Genomic DNA, 22,549 nt, shown 5'->3' with positions numbered 1-22,549 from the left:
TAGTGGTTTGGGAATCTCAAGAATGATATAATAAACTTATGGAAACTGAGATTTGAGAAATAATTAATGTGTTTAATGGATTAAATTACACCAAGAATCGATGTGCATACATGTATTGGATAGATAGATAGATAGATAGATAGACAGATATGAAAAATGAATCTTGACCCCTGACCTTACACCATACTGAAAAAGCCATTCCAGATGGATTATAGAACTAAATGTAAAAGGAAAAACAATAAAGCCCCTGGAAAATAACAGGAAAATATCTTTGTGACTTTGAAGTAGAAAACTAGTTCTTAAACAGGGCATAGAAAATACTAACAATAAAGGAAAATATTGGTGTATTAGACATTGATAAAAGTAAGAGCTTCTGTCACACAAAAGGCACCCTGAAGAGAATAAAAACACAAGCCACAAAACAGAAGAATATATTTGCAATGCATAGAACTCAAAAATGACTCAGAGCCACAATTTTTAAAGAACTTCTAAAAATCAGTAAGAAACAGAGCAGACAATCCAGTAGAAAAATGCACAAAAGACTGGAACAAAGATGTACAAAAGAAGATACTCAAAAGGCCAGTAAATATTACTATCCATTAGGGAAAAACATATGTGATTTCACTGCACTTGAACTAAAATGGCTAAAATTAAGAGGACTGACAATACAAAGAGCTGACAAAGATACAGAAAAACATACACTGCTGGTAGAAATGTAAATTGGTATAATCTAGACGACAATTTGGCGATATCTCCTAAAATAGGACATAAGTATATCAGATGCCAAATGATTTCAGTCCTCTGTATAAACATAATAGAAACACATTCGTGTGTGTACAAAAGACTTGTTCACAGCAGCATTATTCGTAGCAGTCAAAAACTGACCATCAACAAGAAACTGGCGAAATGAATTGTGGGTATATTCATACAACGTATACTACAGAACAACAAAAAAGATTGTATTCCCAATATATGCAACAAAATGAATGAATCTCATAAATGTAATGCTAAGCGGGAGAAGCTAGACACAAAAGAAAAGTATACCCTAAGATTATATTTATATGAAGTTCACAGACAGGCAAGATTCACTGACAGTCATGGTAACAGATATCAAAATAGTGGTTATGCAGCATAATCTCACCCACCCTGACTGATACACTCTGAAAAATGCCACCCTCTCTCTGAAGCTTTATCTGATATTCTCCTTCTGCGATGACAAAGGAATATTGCTTGTTTTTCTATTTAAAGTTTATATCATTCTGCCTTTCTTAATAATTAGCTTTCTTGTTAAATGTCTGCTTCCTTCTTCTATCATCAACTACTTTTTCATCATATACATACATATACATGGCCTTATTTCAATAAATATACTCAGATAGTGATAAAGAAAACAAGGTAGAGATTATTTAAGGATACTCCCAATAAATGTTTAAAATAATCTTTTACTGTAGTATAACATGCTTATAAGAAGTGCACAGATCATAAACATACAGACCAATTAGTTTTTGCAAAGTGAACAATCGTCTATAATGAACACATAGATCAAGAAATAGCACTTTCCTAGGAGCCTAGTTACGACCTCTGAAAAGGAAACCAAAGCCCAACTCACAAACTATTATGGTCATTTCTCAAAAGCAGGATGGGGCCTCCCATACCAAATTTGGTTCAGATGTCAAGGGTAATAACACTACACATATAGCAAGATGATATGAGGTTTGTCACATAGTGAGGCTTTCTGGGGGGAGTAGGGAAGTTCTCCCAAACTGGTCTAAAAACGGCTTGAGAGAACAAAAAAAAGAGACCAGCCTGAGATTTTAATAATAGTTAGAAGGTGGGCCGGGGGAGTGTTCTCTGATGCGAGAAGAGGCTTGCATGGTCTGAACTTCCCATCAAAGAAAGGTGCACCCAGGGTTTTTTATCATCTCCTGCAGATGTGGGACAGAAGGGAAGAGGGAGGGGTGAGGCTTAAAAGATGTCAGCAGTCCGACATCAAAAAATGGAGTCAGACTTTTTATTACATGAAGACAACCTACATTTATTTCTTGCTCATGTTACTTGCCCATCACAGTTCGAGTGGGAGCTTTGGTCCATGACATCTTTACTCTAGACTGTCTGAGCAATTGTTATCTGGGACATTGCCAATCACTTCAGTGAATAAAAAGAAAAAAAAAAGAAGAACGAAAGAAAAAATAGTCCAACTCACACTAAATTATATAGCTTCTGTCCAGAAGTGTCATGTGTCACTGTACTTATATTTCACCGGCCAAATTGAGTCACATGTCTCTGCCGAATGCAAAGGGGTGAGAAGAGCACAATCTATCATGTGTTTAGAAGGGGGAAGAACCAAAAATACTTGATGACCCACACTGTTGTCTACCACAAGTGGATCTTAAAGGATGAGCGGAATATTGACAGGTGATGAAAGAACACTGTTGAAACCCAAGGAATAAGATGAACAGAGATGTGGAGGGGTGGGTGGTGTGGCTCAACCAGAAAATGTCTGAAATGAACATATGGGAGATGAGGTTAGAAAGAAGGATTGAGTTTAGTAATAGAAAGTCTCGAAAATGAAGTATTTTGGACTTAGAGCATGGGATGGAATGAACAATTTTGAGAGTAGTGAACATGGATTTTTTAGTAAGATGGCTTAGATAAAATAAATAAGAAATTGGGATGTTATTTTAACAGCCAGGGAAGAGTGGATGAAGCCCTGAACCAGAACAGAGGCAATTGGAATAGGAAAGCGCAGGTTGGGGTCTTTGGAGGTCCATCTGGATATTAGGCAAAAATGAAGAGCGGAAATTATTCCACTTTCTTCTGCCCTGGATGACTGGAAGAATGGTGGTAACATTTCAAAGGCTACAGAGGACAGCATGGAGTAAATTGATAAATTTGCTTCTGAAAATATTGAGTTTCTGACGATAGAAGGACATTGCTATAGGCTGAATGTTTGTGTCCTCTCCCAAATTCAGATGCTGAAATTCTAATGCCCAAGGTGATGGTCTTAGGAGGTGGGGATCTTTGGGAGGTGATAGGTCATGAGAATGGAGCCTTCATGAATAAGATCAACACCTTTATCAAAGAGACCTCAGAGAGTGCCTTCACCCCTTCTGCTATGTGAGGACACAGCAAGAAGACAGCTATGAACCAGGAAGCAGGTCTTTGCCAGACACCGAATCTGCTGATGCCTTGATCTTGGACTTCCCAGCCTCCAGAGCTATTGCTCATAACTACCATGTCTATGGTATTCTGTTACAGCAGTCCGAACACACAAAGTCAGACGTCAAAGTGGAATTTTTGAGGAACACTCAAAAATTACTGTCTAACACCTAAGAACAGACAGGAGACTAAACTTAGAGATCATAAAGTCAACAACAGTTAGGAGAAGGTTGAGGCCATGGAACTGAATGAAGGTTCCCAATGACAGACTATAAAGTTAGAAGAAAAGAAGACTGAAGACCGAACCTTGGAGAAAATGTATGTTTACGGAGTTTGCTGAACATTAGCAGAAGCTAGTAAAGAAAACCAGGAAGAATCTATTGGAGAAAAAGAAGGAGCACAAGCTGCAGGAATAGAGTGAGCCAAGAAATAGGGGAGTGGCTCAGAGTGTCTAATGTTGCCAAGAGGACAAGCAGGAGGAGACCAGAAAGATGCCATTGGATTTGGCTGTGGAGAGGTGACGAGTGATGTTTGGGAAAGCCACTTTAGTAAAGAAGTGAGATTAGATGGCAGGAGGATTGTGGCAGGAAAGGAGAATAAGCAAATATAGATTAAGCTTTCGGTAAGTTTGGTATTGAAAAGAAGGTGAAGATATGTATGGGAAAATAGCTTAAGAGAAAGGCAGAGTTTCTGGAAAGCTTAGCTGTATAACTTGGCATGCCATTTTACACACTGTCTTTAAGGCAAAGATTTTATTTAAAAATAAATTATGCCAAAATCTAAATACAACTCCTGGTAAGTTCTAAAATACATCCTCAGTACCTTACAGGTGTGGCCACGGAGAATTCCACAAGTGTGGGCACATGACTCAAGAGGGACCAGACAGGATCAGGGCCCCAGGCCTGTGTCTGAAGTGACCCAGAATTCTTCTGCTGAGTTTGGAAGCTAGCCGAATGAGCTGAGAGCTGCCAGTGGTCATCTTTTCCATTACACGGGTTCAGCCTGAGAAAGGTGCCAACCAACACTGAGGAAAACAGAGTGAGGGAGACAGCATCTGGAGGTAGAAGCCTAGCCCCAAAGTGCCCCCTCTTCTAGCTGTGCCTGAGGCACATTCTAAGTCTGTACTTCTCTGTTATGTAAGCAAATCAATTCCGCTTTTGTTAAAACTGGATTGAGGTGGGTGTTCTGGCATTTGCAACTCAGAGAGTCCTAATACCTAACATCACCTAACGGCCGCATCCGCACACTCTTCTCAAGTACTTTCTACATCACGAGTGGGATTTTTAAGAGATTAGCATTCGTTACAATCTGTGAAGCTGTGATTATGAGAAATTCTGAATAAAATTGAATTCGACATTGTTTTTCCTTAGATTTTTCATGGGTTTCACTGTAGGAATAGGAAAAATGTAGTAAGATAAACATTAACTTTTGAGTCACCAGTGTACATGGTTTTCTTTGAGATAGAGTTAATGGAGAGCATACGTGTTAGATTGGTTGTTTTCCTCAGATGGAGTCTCTCTAAAAAATAGTGACATTATCACTAACAAAAGGATAATTAATATCTTTGATCTTTTTAAGGGAAAAGGTTCCCATCTTTGCAATGTAATCCCGGAGTTCCAAAATCTCAAAGAACCTTTTCCCATACACGGTGCGGGAGAGCTGGTCTTCCTTATTTGTTGCTCGGATTCATTCCCAGTTGACATCGGATACAGCCGCGAGACCCTCTCTCTTTTGTGTGGGATCAGGCCGCATTAATTTGTGAGTTGTAAATACCCAAACTCTGTCCTAAAGATTAGCTTTAACTAAATCGCCCTGGGGACAAGAGATGAGGCATTCTTCCTCTACTTGCAGAATTTAAAAAAAAAAAAAAGAAAAAGAAAAAGAAGAGAAAAGAAAGAATCTAAATTTCAAAAGGAACAGGAAGCAGCTTGTCCATAATAAATCACCAGCTAGCAAGTGTCTGCAGAGGAAAAGGTGGATATTAATAGAGGCGGCATTTTTCTTTCAGCAGAAAAGATCTTTCAGTGAATTTGGAACTGACAGCCTTGAAAACCTAGTCAGCTAAGAATTCGAATGCCACAAACTTGAGAAGAAATGTTATTGTGTTTTATATAGTTGAACATGCTTCTTCCTCTAATTGGGAGGTAGTTGCATTCAAATGTCCAAATCATCGACAGCATTTGTAAGCTCCGCACACGGGGAGCCCACAGTTCGCTTTTTGTATATACGTCAAGGAGTTTGACTAATCCATTAATTATCAATGGAAAGAAAGCATCAATGGGAATAAAATTGTGGCATGACAAAGAGTTGTTCTCGGGACCCTGCATATAATTAAACAGAAATTTTTCTTAATGCATTATCATGTATTAGAAAGAAAAAGGCAATGGCCTGGGGGTCAGAAGATTTGTTCGTATGCCTTGCTTTACTGCTGCCAATGTAGAAACATGGTTAAACAAGCTAATCTCTCTGGATCTCAGTTTCCTGAACTGCTACGGGCGGGTGGTGATTGGAGAGGATTCTACGAGACTTTGGTTGACGTGCCAGTTACTACTGCTATTAACAATTATCCCAAATTGACTGGCATAAAACAAAAACCATTTTATTGTGCAAAAGATTCTGTGGGTTAGCTCTACAGGCTGGGCTCAGCTGGACAATTCTTTTGCTTCTCGGGGAAATTACTAAGGTCACTCAAAGGCACTCAGCTGGCAGTGAGATGGTCTCAAGGGTTCGAGACAACTTGATTCACTTTTTTTTTTTTTTCCCTTTTGGCAGAGATGAGCTCAGTCTGTTCTGGAACGTCCAGCAAGGTGGTTTCTTCAGCCTGGTGGTCTCAAGGTGGTCCAACTTTTTACATGGTAGCTGGCTTCTCCCAGAGTGAGCGTATTAAGAGAACCAAGTAGTTTCAACCTAGCCTTGGAAATCATACACCATCCTCTGCACTGCATTCTGTTCATCACAAGGCTGCTCGGGTTCAAGGGAGAAGGCTGTCCCACCTTTCAATGAGAGCAATGTCAAAAAATTTTGCAGCTGTATTTTAAAACCACCACACCCGCTTATAAGTTCCCAAACATTATTGTTCATTACTCTTCTCCAACAATGTGTCCATTCCCATATTTCTCTCTTTCCTTCTTTCTTCCCTCCTTCCTTTCTTTTTTTCCTTCTGTCCTCCTTCAATCCTTCAGTCCTTCCGTTTTCATTCATTCATCAGATATTTTAGTCCCTACTCTGGGTCAGACATATCGAGTAGCCTACAGTAAAATTGAAGGGCGAAACAAACACAGAATCCCTGCCTTTGTGGACCTTACAGTCCAATGAGGGACACACACATGAATCAAATGCAGCCAAGTGTGTAATCACAAACTCTGTGAAAGAAAGGTGCAAGGATCTCTGTGGTTCCACAGTAGAGAGACCTGATTCAATCAGGGTGCAGGGAGGCTTTCGTGAGGAAGAAATGTTCACTTTGATATCTAAAGGATGTGTTGGAGTTGGCTAGGTGAATACATCCCACACAAGACTTCCTCTTGTTGCCCTGGAGCCCCTAAATCTTCTAATCTAGAAGGCCCTTTTTTCCCCTACCCTACTTAATTACTCGTTAGCAGTAGTTCGTTACGGAAGTTCCATGTTCGATATGGAGGATGTGGCCAGCCTCCTATTTGTCCGGATCCTTACGAACCTCTGCTGACTCCCTACTTTAGCTGAATAGAATCTGTAGGTTTAATGTGCCTTTGGGAGTGATCCATGTGCTGGCTCCATCCTAAGTTCCTGGCCTCGTCTCGCCTGTTCTCTTTGGATACCACGCTCAGCCATCCCAGGCTACTTGCTATTCCCAGGGCATGCATTAATTTTCATGCCTCTGTGCCTCTGTTCTCACTGAACTCTCCTTCTGAGATGACCTTCCCCTTTGCCTCCATCATTAAAATGTTTCTCATCTTTCTTGCTCCAGGGCCATCTCCCCTAGGAGGCTTTCCTAACCTCTGGGCATGATTACTCTGTCCTCAAAGTGTTCCCTGGCCCTTTACTGATACTTCTTTTCCATTCTGCTTTGTTAGCTGTTTCCTTACTGCCACTAAATTTTAAGATCCTTGAAGACAGGAATCCTTAAGAGATCATGCCTCTGTCCTCCAAAGTGCCTATCACTGTGCTTTTGCCATAGTAAGCATTCAATAATTGTTTGCAGAATAAATTGAATGAATGAATGAATGAATGAATGAATGAAATAAGTATCCTTTTAATCAGATGTTAAGGGTATAAAGTGCAGAGATCTCTGTTACCATTTTTTTTTTTTAGATTTTTTATTTATTTATTTGACAGAGATAGAGACAGCCAGCGAGAGAGGGAACACAAGCAGGGGGAGTGGGAGAGGAAGCAGGCTCATAGCAGAAGAGCCTGATGTGGGGCTCGATCCCACAATGCCGGGATCACGCCCTGAGCTGAAGGCAGACGCTTAACCGCTGTGCCACCCAGGCGCCCCTCTGTTACCATTTTTAGTCAGCATTTAGCATAGCAGATAGTACTCAATATTGATATTTCACTATAAATGACTGTGTTGCTTTCCTCTGTACATATTTTAAATATCACTGAACCTATTGAAATGTTTTGCACGCAATGCTGGTTACATTTTTAAACACTTCTGCCGAGTCATAAATTCTTCGGGACAGAAATTGCGTCTTCCCTTTATTTGTGTCTGTTATACTCCCAGATGTTTGTTTTATATATAAATCACTGATATGAAATAAAAATGTTGATAAACCACTTCCTAAGTTCACACGTTATTTGGATTCTTCTCACACGTATTATATACACATTGCTGTGCTAATATGTGACTGTGGGTACGAATGTAGGTGTACATTAAGACCTCGTGTCAATATTTTGCCATGGACTTGGATATGCTATGAGGAAAATGATCTATCCTGAAAAGCAACCGTGTCTAGTAGGTCTTTGCCATAACTTTCAGTAGGTCTCAAGCTTGTCGTTCAGTGTTGCCAATACACAGGTGTTACCTCTGGACTTGTTTGCATACTATGTATTGCTCTTTATTAGTTTTGAAGAGGATGATAATGATGACTATCTGTGTGGAGCGGTGTGGCCAAAGTACTGGAAGGAGAACTGGGTCATAAAATGCCAGATGATTAGAGCTAGAAGGGGCTAGAAGTCTAGTAAGTCCAGCTCCTTTATTCTACAGATGGGGAAATTGAAACGCAAGTTCCAACTCTTGCCTTTGTACGTCACGGTGCTCAATTTTGGGTAGGCTGACATAAAAAAGGAGACTTCCTAGATTCAGGGAAGCACAAAGTTTATTGACTATTTTTTCCTCAGAGGGTCTCTTCCGAAGAGCACTGTTCAGGGACACACCTGTTGGATCCCAGTCGGAGCTTAGGAAGCACACACTTATTTATACCACACATGACATCATCCATCCATCTTGGAAGCCACAGAGCTCACCCCTGTTGGTTGTCAGCGGTTTCTAAGATGTCCCCTGATTTCATTGACCTCTGTGTGTCCTGGAGCCTTGACCTCTAAGGCTCCCTGGTGCCAGAATGTCTGCAGCCGTAGGATCAAAGACCCTCAGGGGAAAAATCCACTCCTAACTGAGATGAAATGGAGTGAGTTATTAGGAAAACCAGCTATATGTCCCAGAACCCTTGTTCATCTGGAAAATGCTTGAACTGTATCCCGAATATAAACACCAAGCCGTAAGACCTAAACACAGCACAAGCCAGAGACCAAGTCTCCTGCCTGCCAGGCCAGAGCCACATTCCACCTGCCCTCCTAAATGACTGGATGTGCCTGGCGCATAATAAATGCTTTATGAATACCCTGCGAAATAAATGAATGAAGGAGGTGGCATGTAAGTAAACACACAAATACCGCAAAATTGCTAAGCACAACAGATCAGGTGAGAAGTTACCCATTTTAAAACAGTAGGTTAGATATTGAAGTGGAAGTCCCGAAATTGAATCTAAATTCTGTCTCCGGCTTCCTAGCCAGCAGAGCAAAAAGGGCAATGCAGTGGGCTTCACCTAGTTCTCACTGTGGAAGAGAACACAGCATTACCCGGCATCACGTACTTTTCTATCTCTGAGACAAATGAGTCCTGTGGGAAATCTTCCTACGACACTGAGGTGTCGCTTGTGTCTTGAGGACATGTGAGGAGTCTTCCTTCGTGGGCAGCCGCACTGATGGCTTGCAACAGTTTGGTAATACCCGCCCCAGTTGGTGTTGTCCAAAGTCTTCGCTTGGGGAGAGTAACTCCATTTTGGTTGCCGTCCCCTGGCTGCTTGTAACTGCCGTTTCTTCCCAATCCTTAGCCAGACCCCTCTGTTTGAAGAGGAACCTCAGAGCATTCTTAAAATATTTTCTAAGCCCTCTTTACTTACACATGCCCTTCCTCCGCTAGCCTTAGAGAGCTGGATGCTAGGATATTTTCGCAGTCTTCTATACTTAGTATGGCTTATAATCCTTGGCCATGTTATCTCAGGCGCCCCCTTAAGAATCCCTTCACAAATAGAGTAACCCGAGTAGAATAAAATCCTCGCTGATTGATTGATCTGAGACCTGCAGTGCGCTCAGCCCCATCCTGCTCTATAGCTCTCTGCTCCGGCTCCCTCCCGGCCAGTCTGTCTGTGCCATTTCGATGTTTTCTCCCACCGCTGGCTAAGCTCCATCGTTTTCCTTCCGTTGTTCACTGTGTCTGTAATAGCGGCCGGCTCCCTATCAGTGGTCGTAATTCAGATTTGAGCTTATCTCCCTCGTGCTATTTGCCAAACAAAGCCCGTGAGGGGTTGCGCTTTTTAAATGTGCTTTTTAACACTGGCCTGTATTTCTTTTAGTCCCAGAATTTAAGAGCTAAAGGGACCGTACAATTATTTGGCTCCTCCGTTTTATAGATGAGAAAACTAAGACCAAAAAAGGTGAAATGATTTGCTTTCCAGTCCTTCGCCTGGGAAGTATTGAACCTGAGTAGTCGTTGTGGTGTTTATCTCTGTATCATCTCTCTTTTGTCAACGAGGAGATTTCATTTCCTGAGTCATTGCACCTGGTCCTCTGGCAATCCCTCCACATATTCTTAATCAATAATCAGGGACTGAACTAAGTGAAACAATATATCATGGTTTAGTTTGTATTCTACTTCAACCCAAAAAGAACTAAGGAAATTAACAAATAAATACAGAAGGCCGTTCAGGCATTTGGTTTGTTCATTGCAGACTTGATAACAAGAGTTTTTTCCTTGGTCTATAGCCATCTTATCATTATAGCGTATTGATTACAAATACCTTTAAAAAAAAATCTAATTCCGACAATTCTTTCTCCTAAAACATGTGTTTTAGATACTATGATTTTAAAGAGCCATTATAAAGGAAAGAATCTAACCACATAGTAAGTTCCCTCATCTAGGAGGCCAAATGGGCAATGACAGACTTGCTTATCCGAAGTGGATTTATGGAATAGAAAAACAATTCAGTCTTTGCAGAAGCTTCCACAAACAGGAGATGTGAGAAGTGTTCGGAACAAAGAAGGGGTCATCCCTAAAAAAACAGGAAGCTTTGATCTTTCTCCTCGCCTCGAGCAAGGTGAAAGGGTACAGTCTTCAGCAAGTCTGATCTGTGTTTTCAGGTGAAATGACACTTCCAACACGTACGGGCAAGCAGAAGTTTCCTCAAACGGTGAAAAATACAGGCCCCAGATCTTGTGACTCTACAAATGTACCAAATGTAAAAGAAATCCCTGTTTTCCTCGGAAGTTTGACTATAGGAAATAACGAGGCCTTAAAAAGGGAGTGATTAGATAGTGTAAGAATGCAAATTTGGCAGAGTAGTAAAACCCCAGTAATTTCGGACATTTTACATTCTATACTCCTTTCTAGGCATGTTATGCTTCCCAGGTTGTAACCACTGATACTTTGAAAGACTTTGGAAACAGTTACTCACTTATGAAGACCCCACATGTCTGAGGGAACAGCCAGAGGGTAATGAGGAAAGGTGTGACAACTGCCTTGTGTTTTTGACTCATCCTAAAGGAATGTATTAGGTCTTCAGATATTGGTGAACTTTCCCAGAGATAGCGTATTTGTCACTGCAAGCTGCATCCAGTTACAGTGTAATGATTTGAAGAGGCACTCCCAACTTGGGGGCGCTGCGTAAACTGTGTCTCAAAGCATCCCTGATGCCTAGCCACTCAACGGCCATAGAGAGCTTAAACCTGTCTGGCAAACTTAGCAGAGTATCTAGAAGCATTGCTTCTGGCAGATAAATCCATCACGGATAGTAGGACTTTACATTTCTGAAGTCATACTGTTTGATTTTTTTGTCGTTGAGACCTCTCCTGGTGACTCTCCTCTGACATCAACGTGACTCAGTATGAATTTTGTTTTGAAACAGACAAAGGAAGCATCAGGAAGCTGTTCTCTTGCCTTATCTGCAGTCATGGCTTGGCAGATTCCATGAACTCCCGAGGCGATCCAAGCTGGACGACAGACAGAAGAAAAATGACAGAAGGTTCTAAGTCTGGACTCCTCCTTCCGTGCTTTATGGGGCAGACCTGAGGTCTCCAGAAGAGGCACGGTAAGTAAATCAGGCAATCAATGCTTAGTCCCAGGCAGCACTGCCCAGGCACCAGCCACTAGAACTCACACAGACGCAGAAACCAGGACCCGAGTTACAAGGCCACGGATGCAAAAGCAAGGACAGTTTGATGTGGAGTCCCAGGACTAGCGCCAGCCCTTAAATTTCTTCTTGCCTGGATTCAGGTCTCTAACTCGGTCTTAAGGGCTGGAGCAGCTGTGTCTGTATGGGAGTCCAGAGCAGCGTCTACCATATTGGGGGCCAGGCGCGCCGTTACGGTATTATAGTTATAGCATAAAATTACTTGGCCAGGTTGGAACCCAGCTCAGCGCTGCTACTCACCAAGCCATGTTCCTCACACAGCCTGTGGGGGTTCATGGGCAGCACCTGTTTATAAGTCCCCCCTCCCCAAAGGCTCTGTATGGGCTGGGGTGATACTGCCAGGAGACTCATTTGCCCAGAATTCAGAACCAGGCGGGTCCTCAAATGGGCACATCTGGAGACTCCTCTGAAAGATGTTACACCTGCAGCTATAGAGACACCCAGGACTGAAAGCAGAAGACGAATTCATCATTCGACTTAAACCTGGGTCTGTTACAAGACCATCCATCCATCACTGGCGGTGAGACGTGCGCATGCATCAGAAAAAGGCAGATCTAGTGCTCCACCAGCAAGCGTGGTTCGCGATCAGAGAGTGAGCCAGATTTGAACCCTGGCTCTTCCCTTCGGCCAACACGAACAACCATCCCTTGTGCCTCTGCCTGCATGTCGCTTTTAATAATAAATCTGGAAACTGTCTTGTGAATGGCAAAATTGCATATGTTGTGTTTAAAAGCATTAATTGCTTTAACAGTTAAAATATTTCACAATTTTTCAACTAAATTCTAGCACATCTTCATTTTAAATACATCAGGACTGCCGCAAATTAAAGTGGCTTGGGTCTCTCTCTCTCTCTCTGACCTCTGAGAAGCCCCAGACAAGGGGCAGGAGGGAGGGAGGCAGGAGCTGGAGTGAGGGAGGCCTGACACCTTCCACAGCAGGGAACTAAGGCTGCCTGTCAGCTCGAATCATTTTCCTGTAGGAAATGTCATTGCATCATTGCATTGTAAGAAAGTGATGTCAGAGTGTGGGGCCCTGATCCACTTCCTGACTTTTAACCTGAGTCTTGTAACCTTTTTCAGCTGTGCTGCACCCAGAGAAAATGAAACACATTGAAATGTAAAGGCCAGCGTGTCTCATAAAGGCCTTTGAGGCCCCAAGGGTGGGGTTCACTTCTACACCTATATTAATGATCAGAACACAGTTTTGTTTGGGTATCACATCCTGGATATGACACGGACCTAGTAGCTAGGAAAGTAAATGGAAAAGAAATAGTGTTCAGGATGTGCCTGTAATTTCTTGGCAGAATCCCTTCCTTTTTCCTAGATTGGGTTTAATTAGCGGGGACAATGCTAAATTTAATTAGGATGCATTGCTTCGTTTTTGTGGTAGTGGCGCTTTTGTTGTTAAACTCTCTGTGAAAATGAAAAATGGTTCCTGAACTGATATTTTAAATCTTACACACGGCATTTGTGTCTCTGTATCTTAGGATTGGTTACAACCCCAGCCTAAATGACATTATTAAGCTATTTCCTGGAATGTCAAGGGCTGAAATCGCCCTGTCAAGAGCGACTCTGTTCTTTCAGGGATTTCAGAGAGCAAGGGCTCGGATTGCATTCTTGCTCTGTTATTATAAGTTTTTGCCTGGCAGGAAACCACTGGGTCTCAGATAATTTGCATATATCCAATGAGAGTGATCCACTGTTCTATGGAGGTTTTCAAGATTGCATGACAACACTGTGGAAGAATCTCATATGGAGAAAGGGGATTTTTCCCCCCTTTCCCTAAGCCCCATTTTAAATAGTTTCCTTCCCACAAGCTGATGTGTCCACATTCAAAGAGTTATAAGTAACCCAGTCTATTTTTCTACCTCGGCCTCTGTCACTAGTCCAGTAATATCATCAACCACACAAAACTGGAAACAGGCTGTTTGAAAGTAAAGGTGCCTTATTCCTTCCGGAAGGCCTGTAGAGCAGACTGTTTTTGGCCTGTGATGGTGAACATTAACAATTTACTTCTCCCCAGCAAGGGCATAGTAAAATGTCTGCACATTTCTTTGTGAAAGCAAGGGCAAGAAATAACCCAAAAATAACATATTTCTTGATGACTGAATATAATTTTTAACACGTTATACATGGGATCCCAGTTAACCTAAAGCACTTGGTCTTAGACCACTTCACTTATGAATCAGTTTGGGATCTTCAGAACTGTGCACACTTTACTGAGCACGAAAGTTCTGGGAAGCAATCACTGCACCTCGCTGGTCCCACGGTTGGTGCCGTAGCAGCCGGAATGCCAACTCTTGACAGAATGTCCGATGGTCACCTTAAACCCTTTCAGAACAGAGAGGCATACAACTGAGAAAGGAAAATGGAAGTAAATAAATAAATAGCCAGGCACTCAGTACTGGGGAGAAATGCTTCAGTAAGGTTAAAATGAATTCAGACAGTATACTGAGAAAATTTAAATCCTTACTTGTGTAATCACCAGGCCCAGAACTAGACGTCTTGTAGCTTCATTAAGTGACAGATGAACATGGGTTGATTGAACAGTTGAGGTCTGGGTGGCACCTACAGGACTTCCAGACGCCAATGATTGAGCTGTGTGTCCTGGAACATGTCATTAAGCTTCTCTACATATCACAGTTTTCATGATATGTCTGAAATTTTCATTCTGTACTTGTGCATTCTCAAATGAATGGACTCTATAGAGACTGATATCCAAAGGCGTCTAATGTGCTGAGTTGAATCAAGAACACTAGACACTATTTTTGTGCTTAAATAGTGTTAGATTTTCTGCTGTGTGGTTTACCTCTATAGTGAAATTGAATTCTCTCAGCAAGACTGGGAGTTAGCTATCTTCATCAGTGCCATCAGACCGGGGAGGGACTGAGGCTCTTGCCTAAGCCCAAAAGAAGGCCAGGATTTGAAACCAGATGTTTCTCATTCTGAAGTCTCACCCCCTTTCTGCTACCCTCCACCGGTGCTTCTCAAACGTTAGCATGCATCAGAATCACCAGGAGGAGGGCTTCCTGACACAGACTGTTGGGACCCAACCCTCAAGTTTCCAGTTCATACAAGTTCCTGGGTGAGGTTGATGCTGCTGGCATGGGAATCACATGTGAGAACCAATGTGCTGTATTATTAAGAGTTGCAGGCATAGAGACATAGAGACTCTTAAGAATATATGACATAGAGGGACACCTGGGTGGCTCAGGCAGTTGGCAGATGACTCTTGATTTCGTCTCAGGTCATGATCTCAGGGTCGTGAGATCGAGCCCCAAGTGGAGCTCTGTGCTCAGTGGGGAGTCTGCTTGAAATTCTCTCTCCCTCTCCCTCTGTCCCTCCCCGGCTCGTGCCCTTCCTCTTTCTCTCTCTCTCTCTCAAATAAATAAATAAATCTTTTTAAAAAAAGAATATATGACATCGAGAATATAAGAAGTAAATCTCTGGCCAGATTAAGAAAGACCTCTGACATTTTTTTTTTTTAAGATTTTATTTTTGAGTAATCTCTACATACAACGTGGGGCTTGAACTCACAACCCTGACATCAAGAGTTTCATGCTCTACCGACTGAGCCAGCTGGGCACCCTAGCTTTACCTTTAAAGCCACATAACAGCTGAATGAGTTTCCCTCTTGGGAATGGTTCAGCTGTCAGGGGCGTTTAGATCTTGGGACATTTGACAAGAAGTTGGCTCAGAGGACAGCTAAGGTCCCTTCTAACTATTAAACTGTCATGAGTGCCATAGATGAGCTACAGAGAGCCCAGGAGGGAGGGTCATTCTCCCCCTGCAGAAGGACCTTCTCGTTATGGGCACTATTTCATGTTTTAATTGTACCGGAAGATCTACAGTTGCCTTGGTAATGGCAATGACGAAATGCTGAGAAAAATGGTTCCTTAGTGTAGGTAAGAATATAGGATTATAGTTTAATAAAACATCACACAGGGACAAGAAGAATTTAAAGAAAACATCCATTCACTCCAAATTTATATTTCAGATTTTAAAATTTCTATGACAATGATGATAAAATTTCAATTTTTAAAATCATAACAGGTAAATCAGAAAAACAATAAGAGGGGTTAACAATCTAAAAGGGCTGCAATGAACTATTCTCTCAATTTTTTATTTCATAAGACCTTAGAGGAAAAAGTTTGAGGATAAAATTATTTTGCAAATATTTCAAAATAATGGCCACGAATATAACAAATTTAAGAGGAACACTGCTTCAAATTTATTGTCCATTCTTTTGACCCTAGGAAGAAAAAAAATGAAGTAGTGTTTATTTCTACAATTTATCAAAGAAAATAGAGTGTCACTTCTGACATTTAATTTAGCCTTTTTTATGTCACAGGAACCCAATGAAGGATGATTCAAGTAACAGCAACATGGTACCATTTAAGGATTTAAGAGGAATCACCAGAGAGAACAATATTGGCGATGTTGGTGGAGGGGGATGGCAGAAAAATATAAAAAAGAAATAGATGTGTAATAAAATATCTGGCATAAGCATAAAGCAATTCAGAAGAACCATTACTTTTGTGGGCAGGGACTGTCTAAGGAAGTGAGGGATCTCTCCATTGAATATCCTTTTTGGTCATTTGCTATTTGTTTTGTCTGGTTTGGGTTGGTTTGGGGCTCTTTGAAAATTAACAGAGGGTTAAAGGGTACTTTCTAAAATCTTCAAATGAGAGCCAAGAATTTAAATTTGATTAGAAGTAAGGGGAAGAAAGCAAGCATTTCTTGAGCAACTATCAAGTGTCAAGCCTGTGTAAGGCTCTCACTAGTCATTATGCCATTTCATATGGCAACATGTGAGGTACATTTTGTCTCTTAGGTGCAAAGAGGTTCAATATTGATTTGCTCAAGCCTGCTCGGTGGTAGGTGATGAAGGAAACGATTATACCTCAAACCGTCTGACTTCGAACGTACCATGGCATATCAGGTTCTCCATGTGTCATAAATAATGCTGAACCCAATGCGTCTTCAATAAGGCACCATTCCTTGGTATGGAAATTCAAATCGACTTTTCCTCTGTTTCCCTTCCTGCAGATTCTTCTTGGATTCCATGACCACAGTAAATATTCCCCTACGATGTGTGAATTGTTTTTAAATTTGAAACATTCCTGACATAGACATTTATGTAAGATTTTAGCTATGGCTAGGAAGCCATAAGAGTGACATCTAGTATTGCAGCCTGCCACTCTGCTACTCTTTTGACCCCCACACTCCCAGTCGCACCTTTTCTGCTCACCTTAGTCCATATTCTTGGAGAGGAGCTGCGCACACATGAATGTCACATGAAGGAGCTTGGCTGTGTCTTGAGTGTTAAGGGGAGCCACATAAGGATATAATGAGATAATATTTATTACTTATACTATTAGTATAAAATAATATTTATTACTTATACTATTACTATTACTCCACAGGAGAGTAATAAGAGCAGATTTGGACTTGAGAGAGCTCATTCCAGAGCCTGTGTGGAGGATACTTCTTAAGAAAGACGAGATTGGAAACAAAGCTATCTGAGGGAGAGAAGATGGAGAGCTGAACCAGGGCCATCCCAGTCATACAGAGAAAGGGGGACACAGGGAATAAATACTTAAGAGGTGCTATTGCCAGGATATGGTGATCCACTCAGGGGTCAGGGGTCGAGGGTGACTCTAGGTGTTAGGCTTGTCCGGAGTGTCATGAGTGCTGGCAATCGAGCTGGAGATGCAGGGAGATGAGCAGGTGTTGGGGACAAGGAGATCATCAGCTCCATTATAAACGTCTTGAGATTGATGTGTCTGTAGGACACCCAGGAGAGTATCCAGAAAATAGTCCAATGTAGAGCTCAATAGAGCAGGAGAAGGGACTGGGCTGCAAATATGGATGTGTGGGGTATCAGCCCAAAGGTGATAACTGAGGCCACCAGCCTTTAAGGAGTGAGCAGAGCAAAGGAGCCTTCAGATAGGCTGAGGAGGTAAAGCCTTGGAAAAGGAAGAAAACCAAAGCAAATGGTGGGTGGAAGTCAAAGGGGAGAGGATTTCATGAAGAAAGTGGTCAATAGTTTCAAAGGCTGTGGAGAGGTCAAGGAAAACACAGATCGAAAAGACTCCATTGGGCTTGGCTATGTACAGGTGTTCGTTGACAATCTTCGCCATGGGAGCATCAGGAGAAGAAAAGGAGAGATAAGCTGTTAAATGTAGCCTAGATCGAAACTGTCTTATAGCACGTGCTCTTGTTATGAACTAGGCTTGTTATGGACTCAAAGCAAAGCTTCATTTGTATCTGAAGCCGTGGAGTGTCCTGTGGCAAGCTTCCGTACCTCATTGGCTAGAATCCCAGGCAGAAATCGTCTTAATGCCTTCTATTAGGTTCTTAAAACGGCTTTTTATTAATGATGAGATGTGAAACTGAATTAACCTTAAGTGACAAGAGTAGGACTCACACATTAAATCCAATCATTCTGTCTTGTCTTGGTCAAGAAACCCCTTTATAGTTCCCTGGGCTCCTTCCTTGTCCCACATGCTAACTGCTACTAAGTCCTGTTGATTCTACCTTCTGTTTTTTTTTAAAGATTGTATTTATCTATTTTTGCACACACGTGCACATGCGAGAGAGAGAGAGAGCAGGAACAGGGGGAAGGGGCGCAGGAACAGAGGGAAAAGCAGACTCCCCGCTGAGCAGGGAGCCAGATGTGGGACTCCATCCCAGGACCCTGGGATCATGACCTGAGCTGAAGGTAGATGCTTAACCAACTGAGCCACCCAGGCGCCTCTGATTCTACCTTCTAAATATCTCTCAAATGCATCACCTCTTCTCCATGCCCACTAGCACTATCTAATTCAAACCTCATTATTCCTCATCTGGGCTCTTGGTCCTCCTGGCCCAGGTGACATTTCCCCTCGGTTCCTATAAGTCAGTGGAGGACCAAGCTATGTCTGTCTCCACCTTTAGCCTTTAGCACAGTATCTGGCACATAATATATGCTCAGTAAATGTTGAGAGGCAAGTATAAGTAATGAATGTTGTATTTAGGGCTTTGGAGGCATATTGCTCAACACATGACAAGAGGAAAGTCACATACTAGTGAACACGAGATATTCCTCTTGTCAAATAGGTACGAATTACCAGCCAGTACCTAGTAATTCTATTGCTTTAAGTAGCAGCTTTCTTTCTCATCCATGACACTAGGTTAATTATATGAAACAAGAGAAAAAAACATTTGGAACAATATTTGTGCAAATAAACTGGAGTTTTAAGTTCGTCACTTATTTAGAAATACAATGGTAAGTTCTGCAACAACACAGATGGATCTAGAGAATGTAATGCTAAGGGAAATAGGTCAATCAGAGAAAGACAAATACCATCAATATCACTCATATGTTGGATTTAAGAAACAGAAGAAACAAAAAAATGAGACAAATGAAAAAAACAGACCCTTAAGCACAGAACAAACTGGTGGCTGCCAGAGGGGGGTGGGTGGTGGAGTGGGTAAAATAGATATAGGGGGTCAAGAGTACAAAGAGTACATTTTCTTGCTGAACACTGAGAAATGTATAGAATTGTTGAATCCTTATATCATACACCTAAAATTAATATAACACTGTATGTCAGTTATACTCAAATAATTAAAAAAGAAAGACAACCAACAAGATAATTCTGGTTGGTTTGATATGAGATTGATTTTTTTTTTTTTTTGAGAGAGAGAGAGAGAGTGCAAGTGGGGAATGGCAAAGGGAGAAGGAAAGACAGAATCTTAAGAAGGCTCCATGCCAAATGCAGAGCCCTTTGTGGGGCTTGATCTCATGACCCTGAGATCATGACCTGAGCCAAAATCAAGAGTGCGATGCTTAACCCACTGAGTCACCCAGGCACCCCAATAGATTGACTACTGAGCAAAGAAAATGGTTTTTCTAAAATGATTCAAGTGATCCGTGTATCTGTAACAACTCTCATACTCGTCTCATTTGAGTAATATTGTTGGCATATATTGCTTCTTGAGCTAGCAGAGTAAAGGCAGTGTGATGTACCCCAAGGACGTACTGGTAAGGCTTAGGACAAGTAAAGAGCCACTCCTTGCTACTAACAGTCCTCCCTTCTGAATGTTAATCTTCTCCAGTGGAATAAAGTTTTATTTGAAAACCACAGACTGAGAAGCCCCTGAGTGGCTCAGTCAGTTAAACATCTGACATGGGCTCAGGTCATGATCTCAGGGTCCTGGGATTGAGCCCCAAGTTGGGCTCCCTGCTCAGTGAGGAGCCTGCTTCTCCCTCTCCCTCTATCCTTCCCCCTACTCGTGTGCTCTTGCAAATAAATAAATAAAATCAGAAAGAAAAAAAGAAAGGAAGAGAAAGAAAGAAAGAAAGAAAGAAAGAAAGGAAGGAAGGAAGGAAGAAAAAGAAAGAAAGAAAGAAAGAAAGAAAGAAAGAAAGAAAGAAAGAAAGAAAGAAAGAAAGAAAAAAAGAGAAAGAAAGAAAGAAAGAAAGAAAGAAAGAAAGAAAGAAAGAAGGAAAGAAAAGAAAGAACGAAAATCACAGACTGCAGCAGAGCTGGAAAGCTTTTTGGATGTGCCTGGCCAAGCCCTGCGGTCTTAGATGAGGAGGCTCAAGTTTGCAACTACGGACGCACGCAGGGGTGAACCGTGGCCTTGTCCACAGCCCCCGGCTTGTAGGGCCAGTCTGGGAGGGGAAGTGACATTGTGTCATTCCTCACCCCTCACAGCCTTCGTTGTGTTTGACCCTAATGACTTCGTCTGTTTCTCTCTCTTTCCTGGGGGAATGAACCCTGTAACACCCAGTAACAACCACTGCATGTTCTCCTGGTTAATTAATACAGTGAGAAGAGTCCCACCAACATTGTTACTTTCCTAAATGGTTTGTGTTCACATATTAGCACCATCATGGCCATTCTGAAATATTCACTAGTATTAATTCAGTTTTCTTTGTTGAAACTGAATTTATAGGATTATAGAGAATGGAGGCTTCTGATTTCTACTTAAGTTTCTGCCCTTTTATAAAGCCAAAATTCCTTCAGTGTGTGTTTTTTTTTAAAGATTTTATTTATTTATTTGAGAGAGAGAGAACACAGAGGAGAGTGAGAGGAAGAAGCTGAGTCCTTGCTGAGTGGAGAGCCTGATGCTGGACTCGATCCCAGGACGCTGAGATCATGACCTGAGCCAAAGGCAGACACTTAACCGACTGAGCCACCCAGGCGTCCCATAACAATACCATTTTAGATTAAAAGTAAGGAGCAGGGGGAAAAAACCCAGCAGGACATTTTATATTAAAAGATTAAGCCGGCTGAACGTCAAAAGGAAAATATGCTGATGAGCACAATGATTATAAGTAAAAACTGACAAGAAGCAGTTGTCCACTTCCCTCCTCACCTATTGCTTCTGTTCTGACGAAATGCCAAGCTTATTTTAACACATCACGGTAGACACTTTGGTCTCATTTCCTCTCTTCCTACGTTGCTATCATCCTTGGTGTGGTCTCACTGATTAAATGAAATGAAAAGATTCTGGAAAAAAAATACCTTCCATTTCTAATTTTTTGTCTGTGAGAAACATAAGAAAGACTGTCCACAAAACGCATGCCTATGCAAAGCCACGTGGATCCTGTAAAACTGAAGAAACACCGCCTATGAGGTGTGGGCCAGCAGTGAGGGCCTGGCCTCCGGACCCTTTGAGCCTGGGAGCGAATCCTGACTCCCCCTGACCAGCTCAATGTTGTCCTCCATGAAAACGGGGCTGATGAGCTTTGCAGGGCAGTGAGGAATGAAGGAGGTGAAGCCCCGACAAGTATTCACTGCCCAATAAATAGTCCCCACAATTACGCTGCCCTCCGCAGGCTCATGTCACCACCATCATTACTCCAGACGACATCATGAGCTGAAGGCAATGCTAATGCCCCGAACCGCAATTATCTTTCTGGATTCTGATTTTTCTGTTGACCACTTCGAGGAGACCACATAAAGGAACTTGTGAGGAAGAAATACAGTGGATGCTGACTGTTGTGTGGTCCTGCTTGAGGTTTACTTGAATCTCCCCGTGGGGATTTAGTTCCCAGAAGCACCAGAGAGACCTTGCTAAAGCCCCACATGAGGTCTCAGACCTTTAGAATGAGAGTCAGAGATGAATTTGTTTCAAAACACATTTCTACTGCTAATGATACAGGGTACATTTGCTGGAAGATTTGGGGCCAGTGTATTTCCGCAAATTTGTCTTTTGTTTGGAGGAAGAGGCTGTTCCGCTGGTAAATATTCTGTCCTCCTATGTTTTTGAACTGTTTAAAGGGTTTACCTACATCTGTTATGGGAACTAAATATTTCCCAATTCATTGAAAAAAAAAGGAAAGGAAGAAAACCACTGTATCACATGATAAGGGGGAAAATATTTTCTTTCCCCTTTCATTAAAAAAAAAAAAAAAGCAAAACCCCAAACATAACAATGAATAATGAAAGGAAAACAGACGGAGCCGTTCCATTCGTCGGAGGAGGGGCAGAGTAGCTGCAGGGGACAGCTGCGGCGCGTCTGGTGTCCCAATTCTTTCCTTTCCCGTCCCTTTATTACTTACTGGACCAAGAATGTAGACAATTTCGGCTATGGTTGTTTTGCGTTTTAGTTTCTCGACTTAATCCTATGTGGTGCCCCTTTGCCCCCTGCACTGAGTCCTAAGCCGACAGGGTCACTTGAGCGTGCTGCACAGAGCCACACAAGGGGGGCTCCTATTCCTTTTCCAGTTCC

General features: G+C 42.0%; 1 protein-coding gene across 1 annotated transcript in view; it reads right to left on the bottom strand.

The window, feature by feature from the left end:
• Positions 1-3,322: 3,322 nt before the first annotated feature.
• TMEM212 (transmembrane protein 212) overlaps positions 3,323-22,549 on the bottom strand; it is a 32,529-nt gene continuing 13,302 nt past the window's right edge. Inside the window, exons 4-5 of the mRNA XM_044384622.2 lie at positions 3,982-4,161; positions 3,323-3,329 (exon numbers count right to left, since the gene is read on the bottom strand). Of these exons, the coding sequence (XP_044240557.2) occupies positions 3,323-3,329; positions 3,982-4,161 (187 nt within the window). The remainder of the gene's footprint in view (positions 3,330-3,981; positions 4,162-22,549) is intronic.

This window comes from Ursus arctos, unplaced genomic scaffold (assembly GCF_023065955.2).
Source record: "Ursus arctos isolate Adak ecotype North America unplaced genomic scaffold, UrsArc2.0 scaffold_4, whole genome shotgun sequence".
Taxonomy (NCBI): Eukaryota; Metazoa; Chordata; class Mammalia; order Carnivora; family Ursidae; genus Ursus; species Ursus arctos.
This window is presented reverse-complemented; position numbering and strand designations above follow the sequence as displayed.